The 18,011-nt window shown below is 46.9% G+C and overlaps 1 protein-coding gene across 7 annotated transcripts in view; it reads right to left on the bottom strand.

Annotated features, from left to right (window-relative positions):
- Positions 1–1,237: 1,237 nt before the first annotated feature.
- SYNE2 (spectrin repeat containing nuclear envelope protein 2) overlaps positions 1,238–18,011 on the bottom strand; it is a 319,917-nt gene continuing 303,143 nt past the window's right edge. For 4 of the 7 annotated variants that reach the window (XM_025442803.3, XM_025442807.3, XM_025442808.3 and 1 more), the window contains 15 exons: positions 17,772–17,922; positions 17,241–17,423; positions 15,664–15,801; positions 14,380–14,574; positions 12,947–13,229; positions 12,350–12,418; positions 11,296–11,435; positions 9,309–9,423; positions 8,059–8,261; positions 6,866–7,066; positions 5,600–5,728; positions 4,268–4,459; positions 3,186–3,272; positions 2,641–2,690; positions 1,238–2,350 (listed from right to left, as the gene is read on the bottom strand). In XM_025442803.3, coding sequence (XP_025298588.1) covers positions 2,128–2,350; positions 2,641–2,690; positions 3,186–3,272; positions 4,268–4,459; positions 5,600–5,728; positions 6,866–7,066; positions 8,059–8,261; positions 9,309–9,423; positions 11,296–11,435; positions 12,350–12,418; positions 12,947–13,229; positions 14,380–14,574; positions 15,664–15,801; positions 17,241–17,423; positions 17,772–17,922 — 2,359 coding nt within the window. In that variant the 3' untranslated portion in view covers positions 1,238–2,127. The remainder of the gene's footprint in view (positions 2,351–2,640; positions 2,691–3,185; positions 3,273–4,267; positions 4,460–5,599; positions 5,729–6,865; positions 7,067–8,058; positions 8,262–9,308; positions 9,424–11,295; positions 11,436–12,349; positions 12,419–12,946; positions 13,230–14,379; positions 14,575–15,663; positions 15,802–17,240; positions 17,424–17,771; positions 17,923–18,011) is intronic. The other 3 variants (XM_025442804.3, XM_035719662.2, XM_025442805.3) reach the window with 2 other exon arrangements.

Raw genomic sequence — 18,011 nt, 5'->3', positions numbered from 1 at the left:
TTTATTTATGATAGACATAGAGAGAGAGAGAGAGAGGCAGAGACACAGGAGGAGGGAGAAGCAGGTTCCATGCCGGGAGCCCATGCCGGGAGTCCCATCTCGGGACTCCAGGATCACGCCCTGGGCCAAAGGCAGGCGCTAAACCACTGAGCCACCCAGGGATCCCCCAAAAGACTTTTTAATTTTTTTTTTTTTATGATAGTCACACAGAGAGAGAGAGAGAGAGAGACAGAGACACAGGCAGAGGGAGAAGCAGGCTCGATGCCGGGAGCCCGACGTGGGATTCGATCCCAGGTCTCCAGGATCGCGTCCTGGGCCAAAGGCAGGCGCCAAACCGCTGCGCCCCCCAGGGATCCCCCAAAAGACTTTTTAAACTGCAAAGTACCCTTTTCTCCCCATCACTTTCATCAATTTGGTAACGTCAAGACAGATTCTTTTCAACTGGTACCCATTACATGAAGCTGCTTGCAATGTCTGACTCACAGAAGCGGCCACTGGTGCTGGAAGTCTGGTCATCTTCCGCAAGCCTCCTTGGCTTCCCCCAAGGTGTGTACTTGGTAGATAGAGAAGGAGAACTGACTGAGGTGGTGGTTAGGACAGTGGTGTCTCTCAAGTGTCAAGAGATGCAGGTTAGGAGCAGTTAACCCAGGAACTGGTTCAGTTCTAATCACACTCTCTTTGTTTCAGTGGGAAATAGTGGTGATAGAATTCTTTGGAAGGCAGGTGGTTTTGCCTGTAACATTTGTTAAATGTTTGCTTTGGAAAGAGCTGGGAATAGAAAAATCTAGGTGGGGGCACCTGGAGGCTCAGTCAGTTAAGAGTCTGCCTTTGGCTCAGGTCATGATCTCCGGGTTCTGAGATCAAGCCCCATGTTGGGCTCCTCACTCATTGGGGAGTTTGCTTGTCCTTTCTCCCCACTCATGTTCTCTCTCTTACATCTTAAAAAAAATATCTGGGTGAAATAATCCTTTCTTTTCTACCTCCCTTCCCTGCCATGCTGCCTTCATCCTTCCCTACACACTTGGAGGGTCACACACTGGGTAATGTCCACATCTACAAGTTGTGGGATTTTAGATCTCCTCTAAGTTACTCTGTATAAAGCTAAATAAGCAGAATATAAAATTCAGCTTAGAATTAAAAACCAATAAATCCCAAATATTTTAAAAATAATTTTTGTTCTGTGGAAGATTATGTATAACATTTAATTTGTAATATAATCCAGCACAACAAAAGGATGGATATTTTTTTGTTTGTTTTAATGAGAAACATACATACCACAAATAGCTTCAAGTTTTGGTAACAACCCCCCACCCCATGGCCAAATAGCTAAACAAAACCTGAAGCATCACTTAAAAGGTGAAAAGTCTTATAAAATTAACTTACAAAAACATCCCTAATCAAGTAGTTTGGCATTTACTGTACATTAGTCAAAAGCTCAAGCTAAAATCTGATTTTTTTTAAAAAATCAAAGTTTACATTATTCATACAGATTCAGCATTGTTAAAAAATATGCACAAATAACCACATCCATGCAATATAATTTCTTTAAAAATTTAAAGCAATATAAAAGAGCAGACCTAAGTACAGAACAGAACATTTTGGTTTATAACCTGTAGCTCGAGATTGCTAGCTGATTGGAGTAACATTAATTCTAAATATTTTAAATATGATTGTTTCAATCAATCAGCTAAGGGTGCCTGTGAGTTTCTGAACCATTTCTAAGGTGGAATCCACTTGCTTGTTTCTGTAATATGTGATGAATGCTACTGTTCATGGAGCATATAAGCTACACTTATAGTGTTTTACAGATAAATCAGAATTTCACAGAGTGCTTGGCTCTTTGGGGAAACTGCAGTTTCCACAGATCCCGAGACCAATTGACTAGTTTTGCCAAACCGCCCGAGGTAACTGCTGCCCAGGCTCCCGGCCCCCAGGGAGGAAGAGCAGCTGAAAGCTGCCCTGGGTCCTGAGAGTGAGAGCCCTCTCCGCTGAGCCTGGAGGCCGGGTCCGCAGCAGGTCCCTGGGTCAGGCCAACGCTAAGGGCCCCTCACTGACCGGTCTGGGGCCACGAGTTGGGCACCCATGAGAACGAGCTGGTGGTGCGGTGCTGCAGGCCAGGCAGGGCCTCTAGGTGGGAGGGGGCCCGTTGGTGTACCTCAGCATGGGGTAAAAGGACCTGGCGAAGTTGTTGGCCTGGGTGCAGCTGTAGTCCTCTTCGGAGGAGGGCAGCAGGCAGGCCAGGAGCAGCAGCAGCAGGAGGAGAAGCTGTAGGGGCAGTGCGGCCCGGATCACCCGCGACACGAAGGAGCGCTGTGGCCGGGAGCTGCCGGGGCCAGCAGGGCCGGGCACCCTGCCAACGGACGAGGTGGAGAGCTGAGCAGGAGACTCCAGAGGCAACCCCCCCAACCCCCGCCACACCTCGGGTTACCCGACCCCTCGCTTGTGTCAAGTAAGACATCCAGGACCTGAGATTAAAGTGGTTCAGTCCTGGAAGAGCAGCCCAGCTCTTTCCAGACCAAATAAAAAAAAAAACCCAGTCTCTTTGTTAACAAAGACCTCAAGCGTGGCCTGGGGGAAGATGGGTATGGTGCCTGTGTGGAACAGGGGGACTCACTGCTGTGACTGCGGGGGCCCCCTTACCTGCTGTCCATCTTATTCTGGTCTTTTGTCATTCTCTCTGCTCCACACTGCTAGATAAAAAATAATCCAGTTAGTAATTGAAGACTTAGTCCTGGCCAGGATAAAACATGCCTGCCTTAGGTCGTCTTCCTGCCAAGCTTTTGAGACCAGAGTAATACATTTGAGATTGTACTCCATGAGGTAAGAGATAATTGGGTTTGTTAAACTAATGAGAGTTTCACGGTCCCGTTTGTTGATTGGTGGTTAATGGGGGATATTGGGAAGCCCCCTCCACAATACTAGAAGGGCTCCCGTCTTTCACAACCTTCTTCAGTTCCAGGGAAGAGCAGCTGATAAGACAGCCTTTCAGATGGGTTGGTTGTTAAAGGTGTATTTCAAAATTTTTTTTAATCTTTAGAGTCAGCCTCTCCACTGACCAGCAGGTGGAAGTGGATCTGTGCTACTGTGAAATGAGGGACAGGGCCTTGGGAGTCTCCAGTTCCTGTCACCTCGGTAACTTTGAAAAAACCACCAGCGCAATCCTCATGGCAGAAAGGGGCTCTCACCTGTGCTTGGGGAGCTGGCACGGATGTTCCTGGAGGCTGGTCTCCGGAGTCTACCTCGTCCAAGCTGGGCAGAGATGGATCCAGGTTCTGAAATCCACACCCCAAGGATTCAGTTCAGGGAAACAGAGGGTTCTGAATAGTCTCAAGAGCACAACAATGTGCTTCATGCAGATTCTTCACTGTTTTACTCACCCCCTCCCCCAGCTCAAATCTTTCTGGAAGAAGGAGCTCCTCTTCTCACTCCCCACTTTAACATTTCTTTTTGTCTAGAAAAGTCCCTCTCAGACAAGGCAAGGCCAACCACTAGCATTAAACACCAATAGCACCCACTGGGGGACACTGAGTTTAGCTGCAGCAAGAGGGACAGGATCACTGGACAGTGAGCTTCAGATGTGCTGATGTAATCACATGGCCACCAACACACCAAAGCCTCGGCTGCATGGGCAAAAATGTAACTCCAGAACGGAGAGGGCAGGCCTGCCCTAAGTCTGATGAGGCCATAGCTTGGGTTTGTTCAGACTTGGATCACATTTTAAAGAGAAGATAGAGAACTGGGTGGGGGGGGGGGGGGGTCAGGGGACAGTGACCAAGACAGTGAAGAGGGCTCTGTTCAGCATGAAGGCAGGTCAGAGATGATAGAGGGATTAGACTTGTTTTTCATAGGCCAGCCATATGAATATGTAGATACTACATTCTTGTCTTCCCCTTCCAAATGATAGGACAACGTCAAAGAGCTAGTGTAACTTTTTAAGGCCCCACAGCTTTTAGTAAGGGACAGGACTGGAGACTGCTCAGCCCACGTGCTAACGGCCTCCCTCTTGCAGCAAGGCTGCCATACTGCTTTCCTGTTCATATCTAAGCAGACATCTTTCTATTTAAAAGCACAAGTTGGAGGCCTGGGGGACTCAGTTGAGCATCTGCCTTCGGCTCAGGTTATGACCTCAGGGTCCTGGGATCGTCCCCTTTCTCAGCAGGGAGCCTGCTTCTCCCTTTCCCCTCTGCCAGTTGCTCCCCCTGCTTGTGTTCGTTCTCTATCAAATAACAGCACTTAAAAAAAAAAAAAAAGCTGTAAGTGGACGCACCTGGCTTCCCTGCAAGGACATTAAATCTTGGGACACTTGCTCCAGTAACTGGTTGAGTTTCTTCTCAATAACATGTACCTTCTCTTCAGCCTCAATATAGTCTTCTCCATGCCCCTTAGAAAGAAGACTGTCTGAAATCTCTCGTAAAGTGTTTACTGGAGGTTGACGTTCCACGAGCTCCTTTTCCAGTTGCTATAAATAAAATGTATGAAACAGCTGCTTAGTGTGGCCAGAGGAGGGTTTCTTAGTGCTGGGAAAGCTCAGGATGAATGAGGGGCGGGGGTCAACTCCAGAATCTTCTGCTTATGTGTGCCTGTGGGTGTCTTCAAGCCCAGCATCATTTGGGCAGCAAGTATGTTATACTGTTTTCCACTCCTCCTTATTCTGAAGACAATTTAATGCTGGAGGAGTTAGAGGAAAGAAGTAAGTGGAAGATGGGACTTTGGTCCACTGCAGGAGGAAGTCAAGGAAACATCTAAATTGGACAAGTTGAGAAACAGCAGCTCAAGAAATAAAGGCATGTGTCAAATTAGCCTGAATTGTTGATCCCCTTGCTTGCTGTCCGATATGATAGCCACTAGACAACATGGGGCTATTTAAAATGAAAAATTCAGTTTGAGTTACAGTAGCCACATTTCAACTGCTCCACAGCCACCTCCACCTCCAGCTATCATACTGGAGAGCACAGACACAGAACATTTCCTTCATGCAGAAAGTTTGTTGAAGAGTGCTGCTCTTGAGAGTGGGACTTTACAAAGATTTTAGCATAAGAATGTTTATTAAATAATAACCAGTACTTTATAATTGAACCACATACAAATTTATGGATAAGAATGTCACCTGGTTAGTGAAATAAATATATGAAAACATAACTAATCACTGACCTCTACCCCTGAAACCAATAATACATTATATGTTAATTAAATTTAAATTACAACACAACACAACTACCCTTCAAGAAATAAGACTTTTCTATAGTGGATTTAGAAAACTTATACAGCTCATTTGTGTCTATCGAGTAATTGAGCATATTTTCCCCTGAATGAGTCATATTCACAATGGAGAAAAGACTTCTAATCAAATGGCCTTAAGTATCTCAGGATATTGCTAAACACCTATGTCCCCAAGTCCTGGGAGTCTAAGAGACTTCTTACTTTTGGCCATGGCTCGTCCTGCAAGTCATTCTGCTTCAGAACTACTTATAGGTACCAAGCCAGGCAGGAGTGCAGAACGCCACACTGGCATCATTCCCAGGAACACTAGGTGAGGCTACCTAAGGGCTCACCTGATGGAGGTCAGTGACAAGGGAGGTCCCCCTTAGAAGAAACTTACCATCAGTTCTCCCTGACACTCCAGGAGGACCTGTGGGTCGGCCTCTGGGTCAGTGACATGAGCCTTCTGCCTCCGGCTCTCAGCACTTGCTAACCATAGCAACAGATCTTGACTCAACTGATGGAAGTCCTTTAAAAAAAAAAAACAGCACAGACATACACACATCACGGCACTGCCTCTTCTGTAAAGGAAGGTGTGCTGAGAAGCAGCGTCTTGGGCCTTCATAGTATTTACTCTTCTTGTATTTGTGCAGTGAATAAAAGGGCCAGATTTATTTTTATTTTATTTTTTTAAAGATTTTATTTATTTATTCATGAGAGACACACAGAGAGAGGGAGGCAGAGACACAGGCAGAGGGACAAGCAGGCTCCATGCAGGGAGCCTGTGCGGGATTCGATCCCAGGACTCCAGGATCACGCCCTGGGCCGAAGGCAGGCGCTAAACCACTGAGCCACCCAGGGATCCCAAAGGGCCAGATTTAAATGAAATGCCAGGGCCCCAAAACAAGGAAAAGGGAAAGCAGAAGAGAGGATACAGTCCTGGGAGGCATGTGAAATTCTGTCAAGTGAAAAAGGCTAGTAGAAAGGCAGGGTTTCAGAATGCTCCCCACCGTGGCTATTACATAGACAACGCAAATTACTCAGCAAATCTGCTGGATTCAGTGGCAAAGGGAGACACTTCAATAGGGCAGGCTGTGGCCCAGGGACAGGGCTGCGCGGGGTTTTGCCGGTGGGCTTGTGTTCCTAAAGATGGGGTCAGAGCTAACACGGAGTGAGCATTTACCATGTGTTCAGTGTTGGGCTAAGATTATACGAATTTAGTCCTAAAAAGAAGCTCACGAGGTAAAGACTAACATTATTCTCATTTTTTAGATAAGGAAACAGAGGTCTAGCAGGCACAGTGATTTGCCCAGTCACACAGCTACTAAAGCTCTAGAGTTGGGTTGAACCACTCCTTCTCTGGGCCAGGTCTATATGGTCCTGGCAAAAGGACAGAGATGGGGCCATGTGGGGTGGCATTTCTGACCTACTGGAATGCTCTCTGGAACCCTTATGCAAGGAATGGGCCAGGGCAACAGAACAGGAGACACAGAGTAAGTGGCAGGTCTCAGGGACAGCAGCTGGGCCTCTTGGAAACAAATGGTAAAGCACATTTCCCTAACACAAGCCATATTTGTGCCAAAGCAGCCCCATGATAAAAATATCTGCTTCTCCCACCCACGTGGGCCTGGCTGTGCCCAGGACCGGGTCCTAGGTGCCGGCATACCTGGCACTGCATGAGGGACTGCCGTAAGCCCTCTCTCCAGCTCTCCACAGCTCCCTGTGCCGCGTCCCAGCGCAGCCCCAGCTGGCCAACTCTACTCTGGAGCTCGTTGGACTCCGCGCTCTCAGTCTGCAGAAATTCCTGGCTGCTCGTGTTGACGGAGACCACTAGAGCCTTGTAGGTGTCAAAGGCTTTTAAGATCTCCTACCGCAGAGGAAAAGGACTGGGTTAAGCATCCTGAAAATAGTGACGTCGGGTTCATGTGAACCTCAGTGGGGAATGGATCTGCCAAACACTTCTCTAAGCCGTGGCCACAGAAACAAGAGTGACCTTGCCTGTAACTGGCTGAGCAGCATCAGGTGAGGAGCTGTCTTACAAGGTCAGTGACCTTGGCTGGCCAGGCTGAAAGCAGAGGCCAGTCTGCTGGCTGGCCAACTCAACCAGAGGCGTGAAAAGACCCCCTGAGCCCTGGTGGGCTTATTTTTTGACTAGATTAAAAGTCTTCTAGATGAAGGACACATAGTTATCCTGCACATGCTCCTAGATATCAGAGAAGTGTTATTCCTTAGCATGAACAGTAATTCTAGATATTTTAGTGCATAAAATAATAGTACCAATGTGAAAACTGACTGGATACCCCGAACCCCTGCCCTGGGTTATCTTAGGAGCTCAGGCTCATGCTCAGGGGACCCTCCAAGTGCAGGGCTCTAATGGCCTCTTCTCCCGGGCTCCCTGGCCAGTTCTGGTGGGGTAATGGCAGAATATGTGGGTGACAAATCCTGTATAACAGAGTAACCACATCAGGCCACAGAATCCATCAGTAGGTGAGCTGGTCCTTCTCCTCATCCTCAACACTTTACCACCAGAGTGGACAGCACAGTTTGGAAGGGTGTTTTTAAGCTGCCTGGCAGTGGTCATTAGCACCTCCATGAGTCTAGGCGGGTCACAGGGGATCTGAGATGCACCTCCCCAGCGCCTCTTTGGCCTTTGGGATCATATGCAGACACTGTTCTGAATGAAACCAAAAACCTACATCCATGTCCTTGCCAGTTTCAGAAGTGGAATGGGCCAGAATGCTCCCATACCGGTCTGCAGTGTGCCACCTGCACCACTGACAGATGTGCCCTGCTGGCCCTGCCCAGCAAGTGTCCACATGCACGTTCTGAATCCCTCTTCCCTCCATGCCTGCCCCTCACCTTAAGCCGCTTCACTCGGAGCTGCATTTCCCAGATATCAGAGGGAGGCTCTGCCGCCTTTAATGTCTCTAGCTCTGCTTCAGTTTCTTTCAGCCAAGTGGTGATGTCACTGATCTCAGAGTTCAGCTGCTGCAAGTTCTGTTTTATTCGGAGTTGATTGTGAAGTTCTTGTGCTTGAATCAGCTCCCATCTGTCAAAGGCACCTGGAATAAAAAGTCACTGATGAAAAGAAGCAATAGTGCTGACAGATCTCTCTGCCTCCAACTTAGTCCAGGATCAGGGTGACAAAACCTGTAGGGGATGCTCCTTGCTGAGGGCTCAGGTTTAGGAGTCCTCACTTCCCCTGGAAGGATGCAATAGCATGCTTCCCTTGCTTTCTTTCAAGGCTTGTGCCACAACCTTCCCACAAAGGCTAGAATGAGCTGGGGAGCGGGGGGCAGGAGACCCAATGGTATTGCCAACGTGCACTGCAGGCCCATGTTCAGCATTTTAGTTGATGCTGTTTTTAGGGCACTTTGTCTTTTGGTTCATAAAACATCAAGTCAATGCTATTAGTTTGACTTTTGGCTTAGTTGAATAATTACTTTTAAAATCATTGAACCTGTCTTGTGAGGAGACACCTGGCAACCCTTTGGTCATCGTCTACATGTCTGATCTTTACTTATAATTGACATCATTAAAACATGCACTTCACCATAAGAGGCTCATTCTGTTAATATTTGAAGAATAGTTTTGAAAGTAAACAGCTTAGGAATTTGTTCATAAATACAAATCAGCTGGTTCTGTCTCTGCATTTTTAAAAAATTTCTTTTAAAGTAATCACTATGCCCAACATGGGGCTCGAACTTAAAACCCCAAGATCAAGAGCTGCACCCTCTACTGACTGAGCCAGCCAGGTGCCCCATAAGTCAGCTGATTCTAAAGTAACATTGACTGCTATAGGCTGTTTTGGTAGATTATAGTTGTTCTTTTTTTTTTTTTTAAAGGTGGGGAGAGGCAGAGGGAGAGAGAGAATATTAATAAGCAGGCTCTACATTGCATGCAATCCACACACACATGGCTGGATCTTATGACCCTGAGATCATGACCTGAGTTGAAACTAAGAGTTGAATGCTTCACTGAGCAATCCAGGTACTCCTAATTGTTCAATTCTTAATTAATGTTCTGTTGAACAATGACTTAAAGTAAAAGCTCAGCTAACTCAAAATACAGCCTTTGCCTGTCCTAAAAACTGCCTAATTTAACTGTACCTGACTGCTGCCTGGTGAGAGCGGCCAGTCCTTTGTCTTCCTGCCGTGAGCTGCCATTCAAGACTCTGGAGCCTTCTTTACCACCATCAGTGCCTGGGGATAGCAGCAGCTTTACCTAGAATAAGCCAGTTTTTACATTACCATTCATAAAATTTCAACAGCTGTGTGAAGATTAACTTGGTTCATAGTAACAGGTAGGAAATGAAGATACGGGATCTCTTTCCTTTGAAGGGTAACTTGCTATTAATATGGAAGTTTTTAGTGTATTGGGTGCATTTATAAGTAAGCAGAGCTAACAACAGAAATAAAGCCTTGGTAAAGGCCAAGACGGTGGGGAAGCAGGTGAGATGTCAGTGTTGGAAATAAAATGGCCTAATCTGGGGCTTCCTAACACTCCTCAAATGAACCATGCAAAAAAAGTTAAAAACTTTTTAAACTTTTGCCAGGCTGTTACTGTGTGCACTTTCACATTTGTACAGTGTTTTGCAAAATTCAGTACTCCCTCCCAGTTGCTCTCTAGAGCTGGTTGGCAGGTTATCACCAGGAATTGGAAACACATAGAGGACAAATCTGCCTCTTGGGGCCATTCATTACCAAGCATTTATCTTTCACTGCACATATTGACTCTTCTATTAGCACAGAGCTCATTGGGCTATTATTATCTCAGGCCTTTCCAAAAATAAATGTATCCTTTTTAGAAAAGCCAAGCTTTCTTTGGTTTGTGTCCATATGGCCAACTTGTGTGGAATGCAAAAAAAATAAACCTCTTCAGATTTCTGGTGACATGCCTAGTTTCAGACACACACACACACACACACACACAAAATCAGTGGAACTTTTAAAACTGGCCAGGTGAAGAACACAAGCATAATCACTGGGAGAGGCCAAACCAGGTGGCCCTGGATCCAAAGCAAAGGTGAGGTGCTGGGGTCCCTCTCCCTCAGACTGTCAGGTCTTATTCTGTATCCCAAAGGGACAGACTAAAACTGACAACTGCTTGCTAAGCAAGAGGAGGAGCTGCTGAATTGGGCATGGCAGCCCACTATCAAATGACTTGGGTCTGTCTGTATTGCTAGAATCTTCTCCAGTTATCCAGCAATATTCACTCTTAGACACAGAGGGAACTTTGAAGACTAATCCAGTGCTGCTCACACTGCTTCTGGTTTCTCTATAAGATGATTATTAAAAGTGCACACAGACATCCTAATTTCAACTCGCTTGTCACTAATTCCCTGTACTAGGGATGATCTGGAGCCAACATTAAATCCTAGGCTGGCTGCCCCCAACAGCTGCGTAGCCAGAGCATGCCAAAGACTCATGTTGCCTGAGGAAAACATAATGAAGAAGGAACAGTCACTCTTATAAACAACGACAAACCATATATGGTAGTAATAGTAATAATAGTAACAGTGACCACTTGGCAGGGTCTTCTTCATACTTTTGTACAAATCAGTTCCCACAACGATTAGGTACAGTAGGTTTAGCCTCAGGCAAGGAAGGCTTACAGAGGCAAGACAAAGTGCTATGGCCCCAGAGCAGTTTATTGGTAGGGTTAGGAATCAAACCCACGTCTACCATAAAACACGGTCAAATCTTTCTAAATATGAAGGCACAATGTTTTGAATAGGATGCATAGTTGAAAGGTAAACAGAACACAGTTTGGGAGCTCAAGAGCAGCTTGGGAAAGCCAGTGCTTTGCTTCCCCACTACTCACACGGATGACTGGCTCAACAGTAATAATCACTGCCCCATCATGTCAATACACACAAAAACTGTTCTTGGCCAGAAGCCAGTCTTTAATCTGTTCTGCCAGGGTTCTAATGATGTATGGACAGGTCAGCAGAGATACTATCACTATGGGAAAACCAGCTCAAAATCCATGTGGAAAGCAAGCACGTACAGCACACACCAATATCCCTCCCTCTCTTCAAAACTTTAACTATTAATCATGCACTTGAGTTATGTTCTCAGTGCAGCCCAGACTTACATAGGCCGGTTTATAAGGGGTGCTGGAATCTGAGGGGATGGTTTGTACATTCCTATCACCTCCCATTTGTTTGTAGTGATGCTTGGGGCAGGAAGGGCTGTCAGGAACATGCCATGAGTGGTCCTCAGAAATGGATTTACCTGAAACAAAATACAGCAAGTGACAGTCTGTTCTCTCTAAGCAAAGGATTCATATTAAGTTACACAAAAAAGGTCATGGGTAACATGGCATCAGGTTATAGTATAATATGAGTTCTGCAGCTTTCCTTGCAAAGCATGCATGTTTGCAAAAATGTCAGTATGTCCCAGAAGGGAATGAAATGAGAGTCATGCAACTGAGCAGCATTGTACCTTCACTAGATGGGTTCACAATGGAGCACAACAAACATATGATTTTTTGCAGGATGAGTGGCATTTTGGAGCCAGGACATCTAGTGGTGGGGACACTGGCAGCAAAGCTGGAGCTGGGGGCCAAGAGGACTGAAGGCCTCTCAGGAGAGGGGTAGAGTGAGCATCAGGATGGACTTGGGGACCAAAGGGCCACTTGTGGGTCTACCCCACTATTGCACATGGGATGGGACAGGGAACAAAGGTTAGAGCTGCAAGTCAAGGAAAGGAAAGTTTCTTCTCCTGTGGCAAATGCAACAGTACCTTTACCCCCACCCACCCATCTTCTTCCCAGGAAACACCATAAGCAAGGAAGGAAGTAGTTCCAAACCAAGCCACCATGAAGAAAGCTTGGCCTATGCCAAAGAACCTCAGTTAGATGGGGGGAAAATAAACATTTTAAAAGGCACCATGAAAGATTCCCTTCCGCACAGGCCTGAGGGGTAAGAGAGGGGTGGCATGGAGACTGCTTTTTTTTGGCCAGGGTTTTGTCAGGAGCACGCAGGTACGTGTGAGTATGGCAGTGTAAATACACCATGACACAAGGACCAAGGTGCATGGTGTCCACAGAAGGCAAAGGTCAGACATGACATGGGAGCGAGGTTTAGGATGCAGTGTGCGCCACAGGACGCTGCCATGTTGAGACACATGCACGGGCAGGGGCCTACCAGAAGATGCTTTCAAAGTTTTTGTGGTCATTTTAAGATATGCCTCAGGATTTTCAGGGATTTCTACATCTGAAAAAGAATAATGTCATTTTCCTCACTGCAGTCTGTAGATGAATGCCCAAGTATTAAGTTAAAACATAGAAACATTGTCAGCGGGAGAAGAAAAGTAACTACCCTTTATCTGTTTTATTAGAAAACTTGAAAAAACCAAAAGGATTTTTTTTTCCAGCCAACTCTTGACTGAAGCAGTAGCGGGAGTGGGGAAAGTCCACAGAAAGAACAGACACGATCCACCGAACTCTGAGAAACTAAATTGAAAAGTTCACTGATGAGCCTCCCAAACAGCCAGAGCCATCAGGGAATAGCCTTCCTGTTCCAAGGTGAATTTCATTTCTTTTTCCCTTTCATTCTGCCTGTGATAGGGATGAGCCACTCTCAGGTAAGTCAAAGTGGGCAGGATAGAACACAAGAAGCCACAGAGGTCTGGTCAGCCATGAGCTGGACTCTGGGCCATCCAGAGGTGGCCGTCTTGCTAAGGTGCTAAAAACATAACCAGGTGGGTCACCCTCAAGGGCTCTGGAGACCTGAGGCCATTACCTGACAGCGCGCTGTAGTATGGGCCTTCCTCGTCATCTTCGTGAGAGGAGGAGCCCCCTACGTCCCCTGTGTGATCCCATTCCAGAGGGATGGAGTCCACGCTGACAGGGGTCTCGCAGCCAGACCGCTCAGGCCCCGGCGCCGGGGGCACCAGGTGACAAAGGGACTGGGGAGACGAGGGCTCCTCACTCTCTCTCCTTTTACGCCAGGAGTCGGCCTGGATTTCTCTGGGGTCCTCCATGTCCGTTTCATTCTCTGAGGCCTCTTTTTCTTCTTCCAATCCCTAAAAGCAGGGATGTCTGGTTTTCAGAATGAACCAGATTATAGGCTGCGGTGGGTGTGAGGAGCGCTGGGAGTCTGTCTGTCTGCTTAGCTGTGCCTGAAAATGGCTGCCATTGGCATTTCTGCGGCAGCTTTAGAAAAGAATCAGGTTCCCAGGGCCTATCTGTGTTTATTCTAATTTGGACTCTCTGGCGTGAGGCCTAGAATCTGTATTTTTCCTAGGAAAAATCTGAAGTTTGGTGATCTGAGGTAAGCAACGTTTATACAGAGAATAAGATATGGCGGCCAAAGTTTCATTGGCAGTTAATGGCAGGTTTACACCAACAAGCAGATCATTTAAATTAAAAAAAAAAAAAAAAGAAAAAAAAGAAAAAGTAAAGACCATTAAGAGGGTTCTTTCTTTCTTATCCTCAATCTTATTGTTCAGGATATAGAACCTTGGTCTCCCTATGCTGTAATGCCTCAGTCTAAGAAAAAGGACTATAAACTGCTATGTTTAGGAATGAGGGAATTATACCCTAATTTTTAAGGCTGGTCTGATGAAGAAATAACTATCAAGTTAGCCAGTTGGGGACCCAGAGGAGGAGAAAGCGGCCAGTTGTGTTGGTCAATAGGGTCATCATTAAAGCTTCTGGCGCACGAAGGCAACGAACGTTGAAGAATAGCCTGAACTCCACCTGAACTTCCTAAAAGGTCCCTCTGTCAAGGGAAACTTTGCAGCTGCCTTGGAAAACTGGTGCTTTTGACCCTTCAAAGGTGAGAACAGAGCACCAGAAAGGCACAAATGTTAAAAGCTTCCAGACACTAGCAGAAAAGTTACTACTATAAGCAAAACGAGAACACATACCACCGTATCCTAAGGATACAGACACGTCGGGAAAGCCCCGTACAGAGAACACATGGATAACAGGTAAGAGGATCAAGGACTTGCGGAAGTGCCATCATTCCACTGGGGGTGGGAGCCTCTAAGTAAGTAGGACTCCATGGGAATAGAGCCAAAATGAAACTAAAAATCCTCCCCTGCCCCCCTTTTAACCATAAAATACATCATAGCTGACTGTTCCATAGATCTCTCATTCTTTACAAATTTGGTCAAGTGTCAAGTCTCAGTAGCCCGGAGGCCCTCGGAGCGCGGGTGGCGCTCCACTTACCGGAGTGTGGGAGGTCAGCCTGCGGTGGAACCGGGAGACCCGGCCAAAGACCTCCTGGCAATACCGGTGCAGCTCCTCCAGCTCGTCCTCGATCAGCACGGCATCCAGGGGCTCGCTCTTCTGTATCAGCTGCTCCCCGAAAACGATGAGCTGATCAATCTTGTTGGTGTTTAATGTAATTTCTTGTTGGAAACCCTATTTAGAACATGAGAAAGAAAGGATTGCAAAGGAGGAAAGTTTCCCCGAGGATCCAGTGTTGGCCTCTTTTAACAGGGCCATAGAGCGAGCATCCAAACGTCACTGCTACCTCGCTCCTGAACCTAGCACTCTAGCTTTGTCAATTTTTAACAAAGTGACAATAAAGATTTCATAATTTAAAATGACTGCTTGTTATTTTTTCCCCTCTCCCTTCTGGGCATGGACTTCTTCAATCAAGATAATTCTAAAAGTGTGGCAGGGATAGGCATTTACTGTTATTGGGTGTGAGGGAGAAAACTTGTCTTATTGATGCTTGGTGGAAACAGAAAATTTCCCATAATAAGCCACCCACAGGCATTTGCTTTTGCTGACACAATAATCATCTCATTGGTGCCATTATATTAGGGAAGTCAAACTTCTATTTTTCAATTGCTTGTAAAAGCCAAGGAGGGAATTATGGTGAAATTAAAGTGAAATACAGATATTTGGGAGAGCAGAAGAGATCTGTTCTTAGCTCCATTTAAAAACATTTTTTTTTAAATAAATTTATTTATTTGAGAGAAAGAGTGTATGAATGAGAGAAAGAGAGAGGGCATAAGCAGGAAGAGAAGGAGAGGGAGAAGCAGGCTCCCTGGTGAGCAGGGAGCCTGATGAAGGGCTTGATTCCAGGACCCTGTGATTGTGACCTGAGCTGAAGCAGATGCTTAACTAACTGAGCACCCAGGTACCCCACTGGTCCCCCTCTTGATATAGATTTTCTTCCTGTCACATGCTACATGTTGCACTCAGACTCCAAGAGCTGGGGAAAGAGCATCTTATGAAATTGTTTCTGTTTGGAACCTAGAGAGCATTCTTCCCGTGGTTGATTATAAATGAAAAAGAATAAAGAGTCTTGTTCTAAATGACCACTTGACTAAGGAATAGTATCCTCGCTCATGATAACCCCGCAGGACACACGTGGGTAGAGCTGGCTGCTTTTAACAATTCTGGAATCTGCTCTTAGGGTATCAGGTAAAGTTTGTACTTGGCCAGCTCTCCTGGGCAAAGGTGCATTCTTCTGAGAGGAGCCAAAGAAAAAGGCCTTACATTCAGCTGGCGCATCTTGTCATCAGCATCACTCTCTGAGAAGTGCTCCACGTTGGTCAGCTGCAGGTCCATCTCTGTGAGCCACACAAGAATGCTCTCCCTGGTCCCCTCGAATTCTTCCCTTTGGTTGGTGAAATGCTGCGAAAGGGTGGAAAATATGTTTGTTTTGATGGCACAAGACAGTTCAAGTAGATAGCAATGTTATTTCTGAGAGGAAAGGGTACCCCAGGAGGCCCACAGGGCATTGGGCGGTCAGTGTGGGGTCAGGAGCCTGGCTCCTGGTCCTGGCTGTGTGATAACAAACAAGCCACCCCCCCAACTTCTCTGAGTCTTCGTGTCTTCACTGGCAAATCAGGGTGTGGGATGTTGACTATGATGTCACAGGTCCTTTCAGCATTTGAAATTCTATAATTCTCTAAGTCAGTGATTCCCCAACCTGCCCTTTGAGGAACCCCCTCAAAGTCCTGGCCAGGCACCTTGGGGTGTTTTTACCTTGTTAGCCTTCTGTGGAAGCTGTTGCTTGACCAAAATATTTAGTTTCAAGATGGAAAAGTACTGATCTCAGGGTGAAGCCTGGCCTAATGCCCCATTTGCCTTCTGTGAACTAATCCTGAATGTGCTCCCTCCAAGAAAGAAGACCTAGATTTATCGCCTCCAATTAAGGATGTCTCTTGGGTTACCACCTCACAGATGGGCAGCTGATTCTCAGACAAACAGTGTTCAGTGCCAAATGAAGGTCTACCCTGGTCATAGTCTAATCAGCAGGAGATCAAGAAATTAATGCAGCTGTCTTTTCAGTTGTCTGAAAAGTTAGCCCATTTTTTCCCTCAGGGGTAAATAAATAAATAAATAAATAAATAAATAAATAAATTCAGATTCTCATCATCTTAGAAGGATTTCAAGAGTGTTCTGCCCCGAGGACAGAAGCAGGGATTGAAATTACTTCCTGCAGTCACAAACCACCCTGGCCCTGTCAGTTTACACCTAGACCTACAAAGGTTAACATATCATGTCTCCTGCATTACGGAAACCTTAGGTGAATGTCTATATTCAAAAATCAAACCAGCCTTTAAGGTTAAGTCAACGTGCTCTGAAATTTGGAGAATAATCATGCTCTCCAAGCTCCACAATGCAGAGGGCTCTGTCTACATCTCTTACGGCAAGAACCAGCGGAACACACAAAAACAGGCAGATGGGCAAGGTGGGCCTCGTTCCAGGCTCGGAGGCCCCTGTGCCTGACCTGGTGATGGCAGTGGGCTAGACTCTGGACAGTCTGTGAGCCAACGTGCAAACTTTTAGGGTTTACAGAAGTTGGAAAAAGATGTGCTCAGTACCACAGGCCCTGCCTAACAAGCCTATTCTTGGGCAAACGACCTCTTAAAAAACACAAAACAAAGCAAAACAAACCATGAACACTGGCAGCTTTGGCTTAGACCAAAGGGAAGGCCGGCTGGAAGAACGTTAAGATACCTTAGGCCTGAACTGAAATCTACCCATTGCTTCGCTACAAGCCTGGTATCGCCTATCGCTTCTCCCTGACGGCCTACGGGTAAGGCGGGTGACGGAGAGAAGGTTACTCTGAGTCTCCGCAGGACAGCCGTGACCCGCTTCTGGAGGTTGTCCCAGCGCTGGTTGCCCTCGTGCACCATGTGCTTCAGCTTGCTGGCCGTGTCGGTGCGGTTCTCCCGGGCCAGCCGCCGGTACTGCTTGTTGATGAGCTCCAGCTGCGTGAGCCTCTCGTGGATCTGCCGCTGGAAGGCCTGCGGCGCACAGGGGGGCACAGGGGAGCGTCAGGGCCAAGGCCGGCGTGCCCCCTCCCCGGCCGCGGGCGGCCTGCTTCGAGAGGTTGATCCCCGGGCCAAAATGGCAACAGAGCCCACCTCGCCTGCTCTGATGCTAAAGGACAGGCTCTCGAGTTCACTGCATGCCGCTGGGCATGACTCGGTCTTGTCTGGCAAAGCCGTCTGGGCAGCTGCTGGCAGGTGGCGGACTGCGCGTCCCCGGCCAGGGGTGGGGAAAGCCAGCCACCAAGAGGAAGCCATCTGAGCTGCCTTGGAGCCCACCTAGAGGCTTGGTTATCAGGAACACCGGGCTAGCGGGGGCTTTACCTCAAACCTCTTCAGCTCTTCTTTGGCATTTGTATACAACACCTCCGAGGAATTCGGGTAGGCTGCTGTCCTCTCCGCTGACTTGAGCCAGTCCTCAAAACGGGAGTAATCATCTAGAAATTTCTGCCACAGGCGCCACGTCTCCTCAATTCTGACAGGAGGTAAGCATCTCAATATAAGCCATCCATTTCAACTGTGAGCTTTCCTCTTTTTTTCCTCTCTTGACTGGTCCCACTCCCA

The sequence above is a fragment of the Canis lupus genome, chromosome 8 (assembly GCF_003254725.2).
Source record: "Canis lupus dingo isolate Sandy chromosome 8, ASM325472v2, whole genome shotgun sequence".
In the NCBI taxonomy this organism is placed as follows: domain Eukaryota; kingdom Metazoa; phylum Chordata; class Mammalia; order Carnivora; family Canidae; genus Canis; species Canis lupus.
The sequence above is the reverse complement of the archived record's forward strand: the minus strand, read 5'-3'. Positions and strand labels throughout refer to the sequence as shown.